This window comes from Pogona vitticeps, chromosome 1 (assembly GCF_051106095.1).
Source record: "Pogona vitticeps strain Pit_001003342236 chromosome 1, PviZW2.1, whole genome shotgun sequence".
In the NCBI taxonomy this organism is placed as follows: Eukaryota; Metazoa; Chordata; class Lepidosauria; order Squamata; family Agamidae; genus Pogona; species Pogona vitticeps.
In genome coordinates, this window is record NC_135783.1 from 176,493,320 (window position 1) to 176,515,479 (window position 22,160).

A 22,160-nucleotide genomic window follows, 5' to 3' on the forward strand; every position below is an offset into this window, starting at 1 on the left:
ACACAGGGTTGTATCCCCAGTCACCACAGCCACCACAAAGTTTTCTAGAATGGACCCAGACCCTCCAAATGAGAACTCCAAACTCAAGGAGAAACAAAAGGGGAGTGTTTTGGGCCAGGAGGAGTGTTTGGAAGGAAGAAGACCTTGTCCCGCTGAACCCAGAACCCTTTCATCTGACCGTGTTGTCAGATTGAAAGAATTTAAGCTGCTTTGCAGAAAATAATCTGCCACTAGGAATGTGTGTGTTTTTTTAAAAATCCACTGCGGTGGGTGGGGCTGGGGGCAGAATTTCATCTCCAATGAGATTTTTAACTTTCTGGGAAAAGTTTGGTTTGTCAGAATCTCTAAGATTGGAGAGTCTCACCCCCCAACACCCCCATTAGCACTGTAAGCTGAAAGAAACTTTTAAAATTTAGCAAATACCAAATTAACAGTAAAACTCTGCTAGCACAAAGGTGAAATTGAGAGATGTAGTTGCCGTTGTGCTTTCCTAGTCCATCTTAGTCCATATATGCCCATATTTATTTATTAAGGTATTTCAAGCTGATTTAATTATGAGTGCAGGACTGGAGAGGAGGGGTTTGGGCAACATCTTAAGCTCACAAAACTATCTGAATTTACTTCATTGTGTAATTGAAATCTGTGTTCTTTTTGATTAACTGAGTAAAGCTCAAGTTCCATTAGGGATGGAAGAAAATAAAATGTGGGTGAATAACACGAGGAAGGAAAAGTATCCGGCATAGTTTTAAAACTCCTTAATGGAAATACTTTGGGGAAACTGTCACTTAGGTATGTGCATAAAACCCTTTAAAGATACATGGATCAAGATTAGTAATTTCTCTTCATAAATTCTGTAGCAACCAGGCCTCAAATCTCAGCCTACTCATATATTATATTATCTGTTTTAATAGAGTAGATAGGAGAACAGATGTTCTCTCCCCAGGCTCTACATCATAGGCCAGAATTTTGTGTCTCTTCCTGTTCTCCAGCCTGCACTATAAAAATATTTAGTCATCATAAATGCAAGTAATTAGACTCCAAACCCTGATTCTAGCAGCACCATAGGGACGATAGATGTATTTGATGCTTTGAAATTGCTGGAAAGTTGATACATAACCCCCTGTTGAGCCACCTCATGTATCTTGCAATATTAACTTTGAACATTCATCTTCTTTCCTCTGTATGTGCATGCACATGCGCAGAAGAGAATAGTAGATGTTACTGAAGGAATATGGCATACATTGCAGAGCTCTTTAGATGAATATGAGAACATTCCTCTTGAAAGAGTCAACTGTTTTCTTGCTACCTGCCTTAGTTTTAAAAATATTCCATCTGCCGCCTCAGCTATGTACATAAGCCAAAACTATCATTCTTTTGTTCTTAATTGCACTTAATTGCATTTTACTACCAAAATACTTAGAGTAGCTTAGTTTAAGCAGCAGAGACAATTCAGACTACTCTGTAATCTGCTCATTGTCTATACTTATGCAGGCCACAGAGCTAGATGCTAGGAATCAGATTGTGTTGTTTCCCCATTAAAAACAAAGATAAGTTAGTGGAGACTTGTTTTCCCCTTGATTTGTAAAGACCATCCCCTATGTGCTTCAACTTAGAACAATTCATCCTTCCATATTAAGAGCTGTTGCACACCTTTCTGACTCAGCGGTAGGACATGCATTCTTTTTGGCATGCTCATTGTTTAGCCAGGAGACGGCAGTTGACAACGCCCTCATCTTTCAACTTCCAGCAGGCTCAATGTTCAACCTTGTGGCTGCAGAACGAGGTAAGGGAAGCAGGGAGGAGAAAGGGAGAAAATAGAATGGCGCTGACAGAGGGACAGAGGAGTGATGTAAAAAAAAAGTAATTTCACTTCTGATAATCTGCAGTCAGGGGAAACGCTTAACTGACAGCTGATCAGGCTATAAAGGGTTGTTTGCTATTTGGATGGGAGGAGAACACCGAAAGGCTCATCACTCCTCCCTCTGACCTCAGCAGATCCTTTGTAGCCCAATCCTCCCCACCCCCAAAATGGCCAGTCTAGTCAGCCCTATAGACTGGCATTCTCTTATAAAAAGTGCTGAATAGCTCAGTGACTTAGGTCTTTGGCTGCAGAGCCAGAGGCTGGGAGTCCTATTCCCCACTGTGCCTTCTTGATAGGAGCTGGACTTGATGATCCATTGAGTTCCTTCTGGCCCTGCAGTTCTAAGATGATGATGATGATGATCCCGTTCTTCAGTGCCATACTGTACGGATAGGGTAGTAGATTTTTAAACACCAACGGTGTATCTCTGGTGAAGGAATATATTACTTAATTCATATTGTGCAGATTTTGTTCACTGTCTTAAAATACTAAACATTCCTGATGCCTCTAATCCTGACTAGGGCATTCTGGGAGGGCGAGTCTCAAAATTTACCTTTTCCAAGAACGGCGCAGCTCTGTTTTCCTATCTGAAACTGGAGTAATTGCTGGCTGTGAGGACAAACATGATGCACAGCAGAGAGTGTTTTTGTTTGCAAAACTTAATAGCTAAATGCTGGTGCTTGTCATACAATCAGAAGTGATTGCCAAAGAGGTTTGGAGGCTTCTTTTATCATTAAATTGTCATCATAAGCATATGCCTGTTGCCTGCTTTTTTTTTTCTGTTCCCTTTTTCTTCTACTTCCATCCATGCATGCTGGCCTGCTTAAAAATAGTAATAACTCAGAAGATAAAGGATGAGTTTGTCACAACCCTATTGTATTCAAAATGTGAACAAACTAACCGCACAACATGATATACTTACCTGGATTTCCAAAATGTTATGTGTAACGGCTGCATGTGTCCTTGTTGCTGTGGCTCACAGTTGTTGTTGTGTCCTGTTTTGTAGAACGCCCCTGATTGCTGCCGGAGTGATTGGTGGACTTTTCATCATTGTCATTTTGGGTTTGACATTTGCCGTTTATGTGAGACGCAAGAGCATCAAAAAGAAGAGGGCCCTACGAAGGTTCCTGGAAACAGAGGTGAGGGCTTTTTTCTTTTCCTTTCCTTTATTCTTCTGCACAGAAATGCCACTCACTGAAAAGTCCTCCCTCTGTGTCTTAGCCTAATTCATTTTCAGCTCCTTGCAGCTCTCCCAGTGTCTCTGGATTCCAAACCACCAGCATCGCCACTGGGGGAACATGGTAGAAATTCATGTCCAGTAACACTCCCACCCCTGTTCTAGGCACTGAGCACATGTCTGGGATGTTTACAAAATTCTTCCCATCCAAATATATTAGGATCATTCTTGCAGAGCAGCACGACTGGCAGTCAACGTACCTTCTAATTTTCAGCCCTGCTGGGCAGGGCTCCGCGTGACTTCACCTCTGCATGTGTGTACAACTCCGTCCCCCCCGTGCGCAGAGTTTCATCACAACTGGAACCAAAGCAATTAAATGTGATTGCTGCAGAGGCAGAAGAAAGCTGTGTGGAGGGAGGTGGCCTCGTCCTTTATAGACATGGGAATGAATAAAAAAAAACAAATTGCGATATTTGTCAGAAATTGCTGATTCGTATAATATTCGTCACTTTGTATTTGTCACTTCCAAGGGGTCTGACAAATACAAAATGATGAATATTTACCTTTTTAATTCATCCCTTCATTGGGCCTGGGCCCCAAAGAGCAAGCTAGACTGCCAGAATGGCTGTTCCGGCAGCTTAGTTTGCTCTCTCAGCCCATGGGCCTGCCTAACAGCTGTTCAGCAGGCCCACTCACTCTGCCCCCGCAGCACGCCCCCTCCCCACTTCCCACTGGTCCCTGCCTCCTCCCTACCTTATCCTGTCGCTGCCATCGCTTTCAGTGAAACAGAGACTAGGCCACAAGAAAGGAAAATGCTGTTCGGGGGGGGGGAGTTGCCTGATCTCTGTGCCTCTGCAGGCACCGTCAGCTGATTGGTACTCATGGAGGCAGAAAGAGCCTGCCAGTACAGTTCTTCCCAACTTGTGTGCTGTCTCTGCCCATGGGCCAGGCCCATGGGCGGAGAGAGCAGGCTGACCAGCTGGAACTATGCCAGCTGGCTAGCCTGATCTGTCTTTCTCTATGGGCACCAATCAGCTGATTGTTCTGTTCTGCCCACCTACCTTGTTGTCTCTGCCTATGGGCTGGGCCCATGGGCAGAGAGAGAAGGCTAGCTGGCTGGAACCATGCCGGTTGGCTAGCCGGATCTCTGTCTCTGTGGGTGCCAATCAGTTGATCAGTGCCCGCAGAGGCACTGCTGGCTTGAACCACAGCTTCCATTCCAGCAACGATGCCGGCAGGCCAAGGTTGTCAACCTTGACGACCCACAAACCACGACAAAACACTATTTTGATGGTTCATCCCCATCTTTAGTCCTTTCCCTTCCTGTTCTGTTCTTTAACTTTGTGTGTGCATATGAATGCGTTAGGAGCCTCCTGACACAGTGATTAAACTGCACTACTGCAGTCAAGACTCTGTTCCTGACCTGAGTTCAATCCCATTGGGTTCAGGTAGCCAGCTCAAGGTTGACTCAGCCTTTCAGCATTCCAAGGTTGGTAGATTGAGTATCCAGCTCACTTGGTGTGGGGGCAATGTGTAGCCTGTATAAATAAATTGTAGAAGACAGGAGGGCCTGGCGTGCTCTGGTCCATGGGGTCACGAAGAGTCGGACACGACTAAACGACTAAACACACACACACAAACTGCCCAGAGAATGCTTTAAATGCTATGGGCAGTATATAAGCATCACACTTTGCTTTGCTTACAAAAAGATATGTAAGAGAATCATGATGTAATCAGGATCTATGAATCAGTTTTGTTTGGGCTGTATTTTATGATACAGAGAGAGAGAGAGAGAGAGAGAAAGAAACTTGCACTTAGTAGTCCAGGGAAACTGTTTGACTTAGCAAAAATTCAAAATGAACTGAAATTTGGAGTGTTTTTAAACTTTGATCTCCTGAAGAACATATGGACTGATATCCAGTCTTAAGTCACAACTAGAGTAGGCCTTTTGATTAAATGGAACTTACATAGGTGTTGACTCACCAAATTCCCACTGATTTAATGGGCCTATTCTACTTGTGACTTACTGCGGGGTTTCAGCCATTTAATGTCACAAACGGTTCCACATGGATGATAGCTTCTATTAAAAACCATAATTTACTTTAGTCATGGAACTCTTTATGTGATGAGATAAAATCTTTGTGTTTTATACTTCATGATAACTCCTTGGCAATGTTTCATAGTCTCCCCTATTTCCCCCAGAAACACCAAGATCAAGTTTTTCCATCATCATGGATTTTTTTCCATGTATGGTAGTATGAAGTAGACAATCTCCTTCTTAGCCAGTACAAGCATAGTCAAATTCTGACGTTCAATTACAGACAATGAAGGAAGGAAGTTCCGAGCATTTCCAGCCACTCGTGTTGAAATGAGCTTTGGGCTCCTAACATGTGCCAGTCCAGTTCCATAGCCAGCAGGTTAATACCATTCCACTGCATGTCACCACATGGCCACAGATAACATAATGGAGCCTCATGCCCACACAAAACTGAAGCCTCTGTTTGCTGGAGACTTTATTACAATCCTTTAGACCATGCATGATCAGGCAGCTGTTCAGGGTCTTGCTTGTAAAAGCAAAGAACTGTTTGGTTTTCTCCCAACAGAACAACTGAAAGGGCTAGTGTTCCTCTAGTTGGAATGGAGAAAATGCAACAGAATAAAATGCACAGAGAACATACAAACAAAAATCCCTTTGCTATTCATTTGGTAGAGCAGAGAAACATATTGGGGGCCATGGATATAGCAAGAATAGTAAGGGGCAAAAATGCCTCTTTGAAAAATTAGTTAAATAGAGTGACCATTCAAAGGTGTACTGCTAGAAGTAGGAGTAAGCAGGTGTCCCCTCATTCTTTTGTTTTTAAGTTTCGGTTCTCTGTGCCTTTTGATTTAACTGTGGACATTTCAAAAGTTTAGTAATATGTTTCTGTGCAGTCTGTTGTATGTTTGATGCATATTGTCATTTCATTTTTATTTTTCTTCTAGTTTACTATAAGAAAAAGTGAATATAAGTATCGACAAAAGTACTGCCCCCAAAAAGAATCTTGTCACTACTGCACAATCACTTCTAGATTACTTTTTTATAATGTTTCAATCAATGGGCATGTGCACTCCTGTGTATTAACAATAAGTAAAAGCATAGCACTTAAAACGGTGGCAAACTGTATCTGTGTAGCATACCGAAGGAATCTGGTTTTTAAAAACCAGCCAAATAGTGACAGTGATATGTTCTGCAAGAAAATATATCACATAATTTGGAACTCCAAAACCTGCGGCAATATATGGGTGGAAGACAATGTCCAGAACCTCCTTCATGATTTGTGTTGTGTTGTATGCTATCAAATCAGAGTGACTTATGGTGTCTCTAAAAGGACTTTCAAAGTAAGTGAGATATTTGGGGAGTGGTTTTACCATCTCCACCCTTTCCCCATAAATTGCCAAGGCCTCAGCTTTCTTGAGTCCTGGTGTGTCATTCGATCCATTGTACCAAACTGGCTGTGTGTATATGAAATTGCATACATTGTGGCGACAAAGTTGTGGTAATTTATGAGGTGCTCATTGCATTCCTGGCTGTGCACTTAGTCATGCAACAGGCACACAGCCAGGAATGTGACTGGCATCTCATTAGTTAGCTGCAATTTGCCACCATGACTTTGCTGATTTCACTTACGCATGTGTACATTTCCAGTAGACCTCTTTCTTAAATCTGTAAATCTTTTAAGTTTCAGTCTGGGAACCTGTGTGCCTGAAAATAGCAAGCTACAGAAGTTTTGTACATGTCGCTTTAGCTCGTTGTTTTTCTATTTTCTTCATATACTGTATTTCTCCCTGATCTTTATGGGGACAAATGGATCACAAATAGAAGCAGTAGTTGTTGCTGTAATCGTGGTAACAGTAGGAACAACAGTAGTAAGGAGAAGTTGTAAAAAGACTTAATTATATTCTGTGAATATAATTTCTCAGGTTTTGTATATACCATTCATACAATACTGTTCCTCCTTCCACATACTGTATATTTAATGTTTAACATACATTTGGATGCTTGAAAGTTAATTAAGAGAACTAGAGTATTGAAAATTATAGTGTGAGGCTTATGCCTCCGCTTTTGCTGTTTCCTATTAGTTTTTGTTCTAGATTAATAAAGTAATTCCCAGTTCCTGATAATTTTTGCCTACACAGCCTAGTTGGTATTCAGCTTCGTAATTAAGTAGCCTGCAATGTTCACAGAGGCATGATAATGATGCTCAAATGGCAGTGCATTGAGCATTTAGCCCTGCAAACAGACACTTTGAAACACTGCCATGCTTTCAACCCAATTGGAGCAGGAGTGGACCTTAATTATTTTCCTTATCCTGGGAAAAGACAGACTATTTGTCATTTTTCAGAGGCTAGTCCTCTCAATCTCTCCCTCTTTAATAGAAATACATATTTCCAAATGAAATCAGTGCACAGTTCTAATCAGTTGATAGTCTTCTGATTAAATTCCATTCATAGTCTTCTGTGATTAATATTCATAAGACAAAGAAACATAACTGATTTGTTATTCACAATTACTTGCACAATGGTAGAAATCCTTAATTTAATGCTGAACTTCCCTTTTCCCTGGCCCCTCAATTCACTTTTCTGTTGAGATTATCCAGGACTAGGACGAATGAACCTTTTTTCTGAAACAGCATAACAAATGGCTGAACTATTAAGTTTTAATGTGCTGACTTTTTTATCGCTCTGTTTTTATGCTGTTTGTTTTTTACTGCATTGTATGTTAAATTGTAATTATAATAATCACACTAGGGGCCAAATAGAAATGGTTTTGTAAATAAGCATTTATCTCTGGAACAAAATATTTCATATAACACACGACAGTCATTACTCTGCCTCATCTATTGCTTGTGTATTTACGTATTTGGAGTATTTATGGCCAACCTAGAAACCAGAGTTAGCTGATCGTAAATTACTGCATGAAACTATTTTGTGGTGGTATCTTGAAATCTTAGGGCGCAATCAGATGGAGATCTGGCTCGCAGTTTGGACTGCTTGTGGCACAGTGTGGTTTGAGCTATTTTCCAGCCATCCAGTGATGTACAGAAGATCATAAACCATTGTGATCCTGCTCCATGCCCAGTCTGGATTTTTTTTTTTTTAGTCCAGCAACAGGGCTATTCTGTTTTGAATTGGGCTGGAGCAATTCCCATGTACACAGAAGGGTCACTTTAAGGAAGATGGCTCCCAGCGAAGCAACCCTTTCATAGTCAAACACAATATTGTATTTTCACCCTCCGTTTGGGAAAGAGACCTAACAGAATCACTTCAGCACATGAGAAAAGATTATTGCTGTGCAATGGATTTTCTGACTGAAAAAGGTTCCACGAATAACCTATCAGATGCAGCAAATTCAGAGATGGTTACCGATTGGGAGCTGAGTGATCCACATACACAAATGTTCAGGTGTGAAAATCCATGGTCCCTGCATTCAGCAGCCACAGAAAGAGCCTGTGATAGAAAGCAGAGCATCTATACTGCATCTATAGATAATACCATAACTGGTTACTGCTTGCTCTCATAACTTAGCTATACAATGACAAATAAGTACAAGTAAAACTAGTCGGATTTGTGGAAGCATTCTGAACAAAATGATAATATATGACCAAATATGTCAGTTTTTGCAATGTTTTTATCTTGCATGCAGTTCTGAAACATTTTAAGCATTTTTTTCCCATGAAAGAGGTCTTAATGAACACAGATTCATAAATAAGATTTGTCATCTCTGCTGTAGAATTAAGTGTTAGGGTACGGCTCTGGTAGAATGGGAGTATTATATTAAGGATGCCATGAAAATTTAGAAGTTTTCTGTCATCATTGGAAAAACCATCAACCACTGTTCAGTTGTCTGCTCCTTCCTGAGAGCAAAATCACCAGCACGTTTTGTTTAGGAGGACCATCAGCAAAGAACTTTGAATTTTGTGCAAAACAACAAATTTTTAAAGGACATTTGCAAAATACAAGGTTTTGGAGGAAAATATTTCCATATTTTTTTGGCAACCCCCCCCCTCCTGATTGTGAGAAAGCCACAAAAACTCTCCTAATCTCACCTTCAGAAAAGACAAAACTTCTGAAATGCTTCCTTCTTGCTTGCAAGAACAAAATAAACAAAGATTTACAATGCCAACATATATGAATACATTGTAAATATTTTAAAACACTGTTTTAAATGTAATATGCAATATGACTAGCGAGGCCAGTTTTCAGGATGTTGTTGGGTCTCCGCCACCTTTGTTCTTCCCCAGAATGTTGAAGATATGCATACAACAATATATTCTGTAGTGAAAAAAGTAAATTGGAAGCATTAATTTATCTAGACCATATCTTTCAAAAGAATATTTCTGTTGTCTGTTTGAGGACCCTGACTCATAGAGAATGGAGTCTTCCTTGTGAAGATTGAAATTGTCCTCAGAAGAGATGTGGACTACACTCTCAATAAAAATAAATACACCAGCAAGATACTGGGTCCAGTAAAATACTGGCATCCAGGATAATAAAATCCAGTAATTTTTTAAAAGCTCCTTCCCATTCTTTACAATTTGACAGAGCAGTGTTTTCAAAAAGTTCACAGCAAGAGGGATGCATGAGATCACTGCAGAGTTTGTTTTCAAGTCACACATTAAAATTCTGTATTATGCAGAGCGGCAAATGAATACAGTATTAAATGGTTTGTCATCTTCTCCCAGATTATTTCCTTACTGTTATTTATACTGGGAACAATCTAGCCATCGGTGAGCATCTACCAATCCCATTTATTTTGCTGAAAAGTTATCCTCTTTCATTGAAATTACTGTACTCAGATTTATTTGACTAAATTTTATTGGGTTATTCATATAGTAAATAGAGAAACAAAGAATTTAAGATGCAATGACCAGTGTTGGTAGAGGAAAAAACATGTATGTGCTCAAAAATATCTCCAGCTTTGCTTTAAGGGTTTGATGTGAAGTCATCATCAAATCTCCATCCACAGTATAGCTATCAACACCCATTTTTTTTTCAGCTGGTGGAACCCTTGACCCCGAGTGGCACAGCTCCCAACCAAGCACAGCTGCGCATTCTGAAAGAAACTGAGCTAAAACGTGTCAAAGTTCTTGGATCAGGAGCCTTTGGAACTGTGTATAAGGTCTGTTCCTTTGACATTATTAATCCAATATGTCTTTGGGTGAAAACATCTAAGGGTGGGAGGGCAAGAGGTGTCAAGTGACACCTAGAAAGTGACTTCCTTTTTTATTGTTCACTGGGAATGGTGGGAGGGAGAACTAGGCCATCATCAATGGTGCCAAGTAAACATAGTGTTTTTTCCTGTCATCTCCCCTTGGATATCCTAGTTAATATACTATTGGGTGGTATATACAGTGAATGAATGAATGGATGGATGGATAGATGAATGAATGAATGAATGAATGAATGAATGAATGAATGAATGAATGAATGAATGAATGAATGAATGAATGAATGAACGAAATAAGTGCACTGAAACAATGTTTCATAGGTTGATTTTTGAACTTTCTATATTTTCCCCATCATTTTAGGGTGTTTGGGTTCCTGAGGGAGAGAGTGTGAAGATTCCGGTTGCTATTAAAATCCTGAATGAAACAACTGGACCAAAAGCCAATGTAGAATTCATGGATGTAAGTAGTAGATACCCAGCAGTGTTGCATTGTGTGCCCCCATCTTATCTTATTATAGCAACAACCTCTTCTAATTTACAAACTACACAAGACCTTATGGTGAATAATGGGGAAGTTTTCTAGAAGATTCAAACTTGAAGAGTCACCATAACTCCCCAACCAGTGGGTTCCCATGGTGCAAACATCTTTCCCCTCTTTTCATTAGAATTCAAATTCTGCCTGGATTTAAACCTAAATCAGCATTTTCTTATATTCATTGAGTTCAGGTTGCATCTTCTGCTGTCTAGGCCTACTACACCACAGGGCCAGACATGGTTCCTATAACAGAACAGCAGAGATTGTTGGATACAGTCCCATCCCTACATGCATACGTATTTAATGGGGGTCAGCAAGAGTCCTTGATCAGAAGATGTTCAGTTCATCCTGTCTAGCACAATTTGAATCCCTATCCTTTGATCTGACTTTTAGCTGACCAGAAGCACCTCTGTCTTGTCTGAACTGAATTTTAGTTTGTTTAACTTTACCCAGTGTGTGAGTGACATCAGACATTGATTCCTCAGATTTAGTGGAAAGAGAAAATAAAGAGAAAATGTATTTGTTGGCACCAAATCCCAAGATTCCAGGCAAACTCTTGCCTCTGCTTCACACATGCGTTCAATGGAGTGGGCGGGGTGGGGGGGTGACACACAGAACTCTGGAGATCAGTGGCCACAGCATTGTATAAGAGTTGTCCCGGCACTACCTTCACCTTCACATCAGAAATAGATAAAGATGTGTAACAGTGAATCAGATCAAGCAAAGAAAGAGTTCACTAATTACTGTAATCTGTGGACAGAGTAGGTTAACAAGTTTACTCTGAAGGATAAGCAGTTTTTCTTTCATCATCAGAGCACTGTCCCAGTGTTCTGGCTTATGGAGCTTCTCAGGGCCTCCTGCGATCTGGCCAGCAGGAGATATGAAGAAACCTCAGTAGCTACCTATGATAAGTTTGCCAGGTAAATTTACCTGCCATGACCTTCATATCATGCTGAACTCTTCTCGGTCATCTTATATTTTCTCACAATAACCTCTGATGTATTTTTGGTGGACGGCTTTATGTTCTTACATCCTTAGGACTCAGGCAAAGTGGCTGCATCCTGTCAACCATAGGCAGACTCTATATATTTTTGCTTATAACATCTACAGCAGAGGGGTGGGTATGTGGTTGTGTCCAGGAGACAGACAGAAAGGCAGCCCAACATACTTAGAGAAGGCAGTGGAACAACTGTTGCACTGTAGCAGGGAAAAACCTTTTGGCCAGTGACTAACATTCCCTTCCTGGGCAATATGTTTTAATATATAGTTGATGGCCAACTACAGGCATCCAGACATCCTATGAATCAAACTGATTTTCTCAATCAATTTCAATCAGGGTTCAGGCCTGATTTTGGCTGAGAAACTAGCCAAACTAGAGAGAGATGGTGGCTGGAGCAACCCTAAATCACCTCTCAGGTGCTTTTAGTACCACCAACCTTTAGAATTTAGAAGAGTTTGTTTAAATTTGGTGTTGGATGTGCTGTTTTTTAGGCATTCCCACTCATAGCAGGATGGCTGATTTAAACTGATAGCAAAGGATTCCTGCTTAGCTTTTTGGTATCTTTTCTTTCTCTCTCTCTGCAGCTGTTCTTATAATACATTTATGTAGGGGTTTGTTTGTTTTTTTGGTTGCAACTGAATTTCTGATTATTTTTTTTCTTTTTGTGAACTACCGTAAGAATGTTGTTATAGGACAGCCTGTAACTGTTAGGCGAACAAAAGGAAATATAGCCAGAATAACCATTGAGAGGTAGTGTAAGTGATATTGCTGTGGAGCTAAATGAATCAGAAAACACTCTGTGGTGGGACACAGGACAGCATGTGAATACTATCAGGGTTTTTGGACTTGATATTGCAATTATTTAGCAACACACTTCCAGGGTGATCTAGTTACAGGGAATGATGCTCCTTGTAACTTGTTATTTCCAAGTTCTGATTTAGACACAGAAGGATGAAGCCATTAACTGTGCTTACCCAGCAAAGGTGGAATCAGCCTGAAGATTTGTAGGCCTTTTTTTTTTGCCTGTTGAACACAATTCTGTGATGCTCCCCATCATTTCCCACTCCATTAGTTCTGTCTTGCACAGAGACAGTCTGGCAAATGTTATCCATACTTTCCTAATGTCCATGCTAGACTACTGTGATGAATTGTATAATGGCCTCCCTTAGAAGACTGTGGACAAGCTGTGATTCACTCAAAATAAGCAACTGCAGCAATGTTAAGAGGGACTGAATGAAGGGAGCATGTGTCAACAACTTCACTGCCTTGCAGTCTCTGGCAAAGTTCAGCATGCTAGTGTTTGTCTTTAAATTTCTTGTCAGCTTGAGACTGGGCACCTGAAGCATTGCTTTCCCCTTAACTAATCTGCTCATACATTTTTGTGAAGGGCTTTTTTAAAAAAAAAAAAAATATTTTGATGCCTAAAGAGACTGGCTATAATATTTCCTTACACTATATCTCTCCTGTTCTAAACACTCTGCTCAGAGAGTTCTTATCAAAGAGCCAGATGAGAGCTGGTTTGATAATTGCATTGGAACAGCCAGCAATCACACATAGAGAGCCATACCACAAACTGGCAAAAATTCCTAGATTAAGAACATCATTCCTATGTTAATGTAATGTGAGGAGAATTCCATAGGTACCAACAATAGGGAATGTTCCTCATGTTCCTTTATTCTGAGCTAGGCGTTTGGTACCTCGTTTAAGAGTATCTTGTTACAAACTCTTCCTTGGGTAAGGATAGGATATCTTAAACTTTGTGCTCGCCACTGATAAGGTGAGGTTTCTTTTTGATGGCATGTGTAATGAGTAAAACTGCATGGGATGTGGTAAATGTTTTATTCTGAGTCATATGCCCAAATGTCTATTTTAGCATAGTCCATTACAGTGACAAAACAAAAGGCATGCAAGAGTGAATACCTGTTATTCTAGGGAAGACAAAGAGATTAGCAGTAGGAGGCCTTGCTCCTTTTTTGTTAAACCTTTTAATGGTGGCAGAAGGAAAATGAAACCAAGCAGTGCTTTGTGACCGGTTGGGCCCCTTTTAAATGTTATACTGCTAAAGGAGAATAGGCCATGGCAATTTGGCAACTTGGCTGTCATTTCAGTACCCTTGAAAACTTTCTAATGTATCCATAATGACTATAATGACATAATGCATCATGCTAGTAGATGATGTGGGCAGCCCCCTCCTATATTTCTCTCAACAGGGAACACTGAATTCAGTAGCAAAGAAAAATCCCTATGCTTCAGTGGTGGCTTTTTTTCCTTCCCTAACATGGCAAACAGTATTTCCCATCTGTCTTCTCTCTCCTCCACCTTCTATTTCCTTTGCTTTTCCTTCACTTCCCCTTGTTTTTTTACAACGGTTCTCTAGTAAGCATCTCAAAAGTTCACCCAAAAGAACAAATTTGATACAGGATTAAAGTGAAAACCAGAGTAATTCCTATGAACATTCTTTTGACTTGTCAAGAATTCTTCTTCAGGCTGAGATGATACGACATTTTGAAGTTGGGGAGGAAGCCCCAAAATCTGGTCAGATGAGATGGCCATTATTTTTAAAGACAAACTGGCCTGTGTATGATTAAGGTGGCAGGTTCAGGAAAGAGCAAAGGCGCCAAGGAATCAGTTTATAGTGTCTCCATTGCCATATGGCTTAACTTACATTTGCCTCACAATAAGCTTGGCTGTAAATTGATTCGATTTAAAATCCCGTGACTATCAATCACTACTTGAAACACTGTTTGCCCTCCCACCAGTGTGTTGTGTGTTCGGGTCTCTTCCCCACCTCCTCCCAAAAAAGAATGAGAGATAGGTCAGTAATAAATCCTTGCCTCTCAGGTCAGCTTCCTCACCTTTCACCTTGCTACTGCCTGCCTTTGTGGTAGAAGTGGGGTGCATCCTAGGGCATATCCTTGTTGGGATTCACCCTCCACCTTTTTCTCCCTCTGCTCCTCCCCTGTATTCCCCATCAGCATCTCTCTCTTTCTCTCTCTCACACACACACTCAGATACAGATGCACACACACACTCCTGCCTGGGGAAAGCACTTGTCTTCCCTTTCCCTCCCTCTTCTCTGAGGAGTGGAGTATTCTTGGCAGCTGGAGCTCCTAAAAGACAAAAAGGACACCTATGCCTGGCTTCTTCGCCTGTCACTGCTGCCAGCTGATTGTCTTGTCCCATTCTCTCCACCTCCCAGAGACCAGCAAAAGCATTCTTAAAGGGACAGAAACAGCCAAGCTTTTTTACAAACAGCTTTGCTAACAGACCTTCCCTCTCCTGCTCCTTCTTCCTTCCTTTCTGCTGCCTCTCCCACCACCTCCAGTGGTTACTCAAAGGCACAATTTGCAGAGACAGGGGGGTGTACATATGCAGAAATGAATGAAATAAGTTGAGTTTCAGATGCGAGCTAATTTAAACCCTTTAGCGGAATAGTATTTTAGGTCGCTTTCCAATCATACAACACGCTTCCCTGCCAAAGTAATCTGGGTTTGCATTTACATCATGGAGACACCCTATTTTAAACTGTAAAAAAAACAACACAACAGCCCAGAATGCAGTACAACAGACATTTCTCATAGCAGTTCTGTCAGTTGGCTTGGGCAAAGCACACAAGCCTCATCTGTAGCTTGGAGCAGATACATAATAGCATCAGTACTGAAAGCTGAATATTTCATTTAGGTGTTTTGGAAGGTTAAAAAAATCAGTGAGAACCAGATTAGTAGTTGTATCTAGTGGCTGGTAGAGATGGAACCCTTCCTAACATGCCATCTCATGAGAAAAATATCATCCTCTGTTGATACATACTGGCCCAAGTAGTAAATCACATCATTTTGTATAGCAAATGTAAAAGTAAAAAAAATAGTTGACATTCCATGGTTGCACTGTACAGACGTTCCTTAAGATGGAGTAATTCATACTTCTGGTGAGTATGCAGATTTTGACACAAGCTTTACAAGAGAGGTCAAGACTACCCTCACCTTTAGCTCAGAGCAAGGTAGCAGCCTCAGGTAGTTTTTATTCAGGGTCTCATGAAAGTGTGGGAAATTGCTGCCTATCTCTTTTTATGGTATCTGTGCTGTCAGGGAAGAGGCCCTTGTGGGACCGTCTACCCCACATATCCAGACAGCTTGAATGGCCTTTGGCACAGCACACCTTGGCCAGAAGTGGAGATACCATTTGGCAGTTTGTTTGAAGAAACAAGATGTCTTGGAATTGCCTTGCAACTTGTAGTCCTGTACAGCTAAGCTATCCAGCACCTCAGTTTTATAAAGTCTATTGTAACTGCTTGGCAACAAAACCAAGATTTTGTAAACATCTGAAATATTTTATTTAAAAATAGGAGATTAGGGGATCCTAAAATTAGGATTTTGGATTTCAGACACGGCAAGGATTGTTGGGATAAATTGCCTTGCAGTTGAGTTTTAGTTTTGCTGTCCGGGAATCTAATTATGTAATAAATTTCTGAAATTTAATTAGTATAGGAAGTGAGCCATTTTACAGACTGTGGCTAAAATTTGTTTCACTTTTAATTCACAGAGCTTCCCTTAATGGCAAATAGTAAGGTGATCACAGGGCTGGCCCAGCCATTCACTGCCTTGAGTCCATCACCTGAGGGGCTGGATTTGTTTCCCTAAGATCTGGACCGTTAGGGGTAAGGCATTGTGAGAAGTATGCAGGGCGGGCCAGAAGCCAGCCATGCAGAGGGTCTGAAGGTGACCAGGTAGACAAAGGCCCTTGAAAACAGTGTTGCCAACACTAATGCCATTCTCTTCTTCTTCCCCGCCCCTCCCCTATAGGTTGTCCCCGGCAGTGTTGGCAGAGAGACATAGATAGTAGAAGTGATAGGGCATGGAAGATGGTGGGGAGTAGGCAGTGTTTCAGTTATGCTTCTGAGCAGCAAGTGCAGGACATCCTGAAAGCCAGTCCAATTCCCAGTGTCCATGGGTAAAGCTGAAGAGTCCAGGACCAATAATTTCTCACCTTAAACTACAGGGGCTGATTGAACCAGCTTTTCAGACAGTCAATGTCATATATTATTCCGAAGAAACCAGACAAGGCAAAGACAGACATGAGTGACAGGTTGTTATAAGAGTTGTAGTTCAAATAATTTATAACTCATGACGTGCTTCTCCTGAGTGTCCAGGTGTCCCAATTAGTTATCAATAGACCTCGAGGTGCTGGCACTGGTTTTGCTTGAATCGTCTTAGCCGTTGTCTTTTGCTGGGGCAAGTGGGCCTTCATTGTCTAACACCTCACTGCAGAACTGGCCTCATCTTTTCTCTGCAAGGCGTCCTCAAGGATGCTATCAGTTGAACCACTAAATTTCTCGTGTTCACTGCCTCCTTCTGTCTGCAAGACATTATTTTCCCCTTCTAAAGATACTTACAGATGAAACATGACAGTTTTTCCTGCTGCCTCATACCCACCACTACAAAAGTTTATCCAGGCAACATTACTTCATGTGCCATATAAAGTCCCTCGAATTTCTTCTAATGCATAGCAAGTAAATTGACTTGAAGATGTTATGAATTCCTAACTAGCTATGAGCCTGATGCCAAAAGTCTACGGCTTATCATCAGAGCAGAGAGATATCCTATATACAGTGGAGTGCATTCCTGATTAGAAAGTAAAATAAACTATGGAAGCTGCTAGTAGAGAAAGAAATCAATATCATATCATCAGGAAAAAAAAGTCTACCAGTTCTAGAATGTGCTGTTGCATAAGTTGTAATTTTATTCAGGGTTTGATCCACTTAGAAGTTTAATCTAACCTCTGTGCACTTAAATGTTTCATTATCTTTTTGAAAATAATTAGTGGGTACAAGCAGAGGTCTACATGTACTAGAGTTCCTTGGGAGTCCCCAGGCTCATTGAGACAACGACAGTTTGACTGATGCTGGTCAGCCAGTATTAGTCCAGAAGCTAATAATAGAAGACACCGTTGCTGAGCTTTCGTTTGGGGGCTTTGAGATTTAAAATAAATTTCCCGTTCTCATTTGTTTCCCAGTAAGAGAGGCTGCAAAGGGAGTTGGTCTCTTTTATGGCTTCATAATTAAGATCTAGGGGCATTTTGACTTCCTCTAGAGATGCAGTGACTCTCCAATATCACTAAGAAATAGCTTTTTGTGATGAAGAAGAGTGTTTTGTTTAGTGATGCATAATGATAATAAATAAGACTGACCAATGCTTCAGCAGCTGTTACTCCTACCAAGCATGCAGCAAATGAACTGAGGTAGGTCCAAGGGGGCTCAATAGAGAAAGTGACTGCAAAGTAAAGAAACTAGGATTTTGTTGGCTTGGCAAAAAGTAGGCAATAGGTCTCTTTTTCAGAACAGTCAGAGAATGAGCATGCTTTGTTTTGAAGGTATGATATAGTCCATTTTAGTTTAGCTGTTATGAACAGCAAGCACATGTTTAAACAAAGCAACTGCTGTTGCTGACCAGATGCTGAGAAACTGTGCTTTCACACTGTGATGCAAAGGTCTGTGCATTCCTTACATTTAATTTATTATTTATATATTTATTTAAATATATAAATAATAAATTAAGTATAAGTTCAAAGCCCATTCAGAGGGAATAAGTTCAAAATCCATTGGGAGGAGTTGAAGCCAGCCATCGAGGACATCTAGCAGCATACAAAGCCTGTCCTAGTGAGTACAAATTGCAGGCTGTTCGACTTGCTTGTAGCAAAGTCCAACAAGCTGCCAGGAGATGTTCCAATGATTATTGGCTTCAGCTCTGCTCTCAGATACAGATAGCAGCGGACACAGGTAATGTATGATGGTATCAAGCAGGCTTTAGGTCCAATACAGAAGAAATCTGCTCCCTTGAAGTCTGTTACAGGCGTGATCATCCAGGACCAAGCACAGCAGATGGAATGCTGGGTGCAGCACTACTCTGAGCTATATTCCAGAAAGGATGTAGTAAGTGAAGAGGCACTAAATAACATTGAGTGCCTGCCTGTCTTGGAAGAGTTGGACAGTGAACCAACTTTAGCAGAAATAAAAGTGGCCTTGGATTCCCTCATCTCTGGCAAGGCACTCAAAACGATAACATCCCTGCTGAAGTACTGTAAAGAGATCATCAGCACCGAGCTGTATGAAATCTTTTGTCTTTGCTAGAGGGAAGATGGAGTACCACAGGACATGAAGGATGCAAACATTGCCACATTGTATAAGAACAAAGGCAACAGGGGCAATTGCAATAACTACCATGGTATCTCTTCTCAGCGTTGTAGGGAAGCTGCTTGCCTGTGTTGTGCTGAAGAGACTCCAGGTGCTTGCAGACAGAGTCTATCCAGAATCACAGTGTGGATTTTGAGCTAATAGGTCCACTATTGACATGGTATTCTCCCTCAGACAGTTGCAGGAGAAATGTAGGGAACAATAACATCCACTCTTTGTGGACTTCATAGATCTCACAAAGACCTTTGACTTGGTTAGCAGGGATGGCCTTTTTAAAATATTTCCCAAGATTGGATGTCCACCTCAACTCCTCAACATCATCAGGTCCTTTCATGAGGGAATGAAGGGCACTGTAGTTTTTGATGGGTCAACATCAGATCCCTTTGACATCCGAAGCGGAGTGAAACAGGGCTGTGTCCTCGCACCAACCCTTTTTGGGATCTTTTTTGCTGTCATGCTGAAGCATGCTTTTGGAACTGCAGCAGAAGGTGTCTATCTCCAGACTAGATCAGACGGAAAACTCTTTAATCTCTCTAGATTGAGAGCGAGGACCAAAGTCCAACTGAAATGCATACGGGACTTCCTGTTCGCTGATGATGCAGCTGTTGTTGCCCACTCTGCTGAAGACCTCAAACAACACATGAATCGCTTTAGCAAGGCCTGCCAAGATTTTGGATTAACAATGAGCCTGAAGAAAACACAAGTCATGGGCCACGGCATGGACTCACCTCCCTCTATTACCATCCCCATGCAAGAATTGGAGGTTGTTCATGACGTTGTGTACCTTGGGTCAACGATCTCTGACACCCTGTCCCTGGATGTCGAGCATTGGCAAAGCAGCTACCATGTTCTCTACACTCAAAAAGAGAGTATGGCTTAATAAGAAGCTGGTGGCATATACCAAGATCCAGGTCTATAGAGCCTGTGTCCTGAGCACACTCCTGTACTGCAGTGAGTCCTGGACCCTTTGTGCACGGCCGGAGAGGAAGCTGAACACTTTCCATATGTGTTGCCTCCGATGCATTTTTGGTATCACCTGGCAGGACAAAGTTCCAAATACAGTAGTCCTAGAATGAGCTAGAATTTTTAGCATGCATACATTACTGAAACAGCAACATCTATGTTGGCTTGGGCATGTTGTAAGAATGGCTGTTGCTTGGATTCCAAAAGATATCCTGTATGGAGAATTAGTGCAGGGAAATCGCCCCAGAGGGAGACCACAGCTGCAATACAAGAACATCTGCAAGCAGGATCTGAAGGCCTTAGGAATGGATCTCAACAGATGGTAAACCCTGACATCTGAGCGTTCAGCCTGGAAGCAGGCGGTGGCTCACATTCTCTCCCAATTTGAAGGGACCCTTGTTCAGCAGGCCGAGGCAAAGAGGCAGTCCTGGAAGCAGCAAAATCAGGGAGCTGGACAGGGTACAGATTGTATTTTTCTTCAGTGTGGAAGGGATTGTCACTCTCGAATTGGCCTTCTCAGCCACACTGGATGCTGTTTCAAGTCCTCCATACAGAGCACGTTACCATAGTCTCTCGAGATCAAAGGATGCCTAATCTAAATTTATTTAAAATATTTTTACCCTGCCTTTCTCCTTAAAAGGACCCAAAGCAGCTTATATAATTAAAAAGCAGTATTTAAAGCTAACAACAGTGAGTATATAAATACTGAAAAGGATCAAACAAATGCTACTCTAAAAACAGTAAACAAAAACAACACCAATAGACATTCAAAGCAGTAAGGCATAGCAGTCCATTTAGCAAGCCTACTCTGGCAGCCAGTCACTGAGACAAAGCTTGCCTGAAGAGGAAGGTCTTCACCTACTTGAGGAAGGGCAGCAGTGGTGGGGCCAGCCTGGTCTCCTGTGGGAGGGAGTTCCAAAGGCTGGGAACAACAGCAGAGAAGGCCCTGTCCTGTGTCTCCACCAAATGCACTGAAAGGAAGGCCTCTCCTGATGATCTTAACTCCTGGACAGCCATGTATTTCCCTTACACTGAGCAACCACAAAACAAAATTTAGTGGTACAAGATACAGGCATCCTTGGCCCTTTGAGAGATCACTTCTTCGAAATATGGGGTAAATGTGGCATTTAGTTTGGTCCAGTTTCCAGTATGTGTCAAGGCTGCATTACCATTTTGGATGTAGAGGGGCATTTCCTTCTCTGCTATAGAATACCTCGTTTCTCCTGAGTACATGCCTCTGTCTGTTCACAGTTGCTGTTAAGGAGTGCCATAAAGAATTAGGATCTCACATTCTACCTGATCCAAAGTAGAAGGATCCAGTTGCATCACTTTCAACTCTCTCACCACAAGGACCTTGATGCAGCAGGTGCTCTTTAATAGAAGCAGGCTCCTGTTCCCAATAGTGTGAAAAACAGCCTCATGTTGTGGATCCCGTTGTCTGTTACCGGCGGGCAGAGAGCTTCACTGTCAATGTAATGGAAATATCTGTACTGTCCAGAGATTTGAAGATGTTCCCATGAGCTGACTGAGACATGCCTCAGCCCTTTGGGGAAATCAGCCTCTAGGAACCAGAAACCTGATTACTAATGGAAGTTGTCTGCTCTTAAGATATTTTTCAGGGTGTTGTTTCAAGGCTTTGTTCTGTCTCTGGACCTCTCTCGTTTCTGCTTTACCTTGTAATTTGCTCTTTAAATATTTACTTTGCCTTCATGACTGTTCCCTGCTCACCCACTGCACAGGCAGTGTAGTGAAACCAAAGCAGTAGATATACCAAGGGAAAACAGAGGAAGCCAGGTTTCTTGTGCAGAGTTATAAAACTGGGGAAAGGCGAAGGGAAGGCAGTATACTGAGAGCTGCTGATGACGGTCCATTATTCCTGAGAAATATATGTAAATCTCATTTAAACGTTTCCATTATGTGCTTGCATTCCCTTACCCAAGCTTTTTTTTACTTATTTATTTTAATTAATTAAATTATTTTAAAATTTTATTTATTATTTATTTTCTACATTTGTACATAGCACTTCAAAATAAACATATTCCTAGGGCACATTCAACCGCAATATACAAACAGTTACAAAAATGCATCAGTACAGAAGGGGCAAGTCTTTTGGGTAAACCTGAGTAAGGGGGAGTGTTCAAGAACCACAAGTGAAAAGACCTTCTCCGTGGTTGCTGCCTCTCCTTATGTCAGACGCGGGCAGCTTGTGGCACTCAGCGTATAACTAGGCT

At 41.4% G+C, this 22,160-nt stretch overlaps 1 protein-coding gene and 1 long non-coding RNA gene across 5 annotated transcripts in view; one reads left to right on the forward strand and one right to left on the reverse strand.

Moving 5' to 3' along the window:
- Positions 1-22,160, forward strand: part of ERBB4 (erb-b2 receptor tyrosine kinase 4) — a 1,032,003-nt gene that overhangs the window by 836,522 nt on the left and 173,321 nt on the right. For all 4 annotated transcript variants that reach the window (XM_078379181.1, XM_072977738.2, XM_078379170.1 and 1 more), the window contains exons 17-19: positions 2,868-3,000; positions 10,075-10,197; positions 10,607-10,705. In XM_078379181.1, the coding sequence (XP_078235307.1) occupies positions 2,868-3,000; positions 10,075-10,197; positions 10,607-10,705 (355 nt within the window). The remainder of the gene's footprint in view (positions 1-2,867; positions 3,001-10,074; positions 10,198-10,606; positions 10,706-22,160) is intronic.
- On the reverse strand, positions 9,305-21,362 carry LOC144584037 (uncharacterized). The gene is made up of 2 exons (XR_013538038.1): positions 21,226-21,362; positions 9,305-9,350 (listed from the first exon to the last, which is right to left on the reverse strand). It is a non-coding gene; the product is annotated as an uncharacterized LOC144584037 (long non-coding RNA).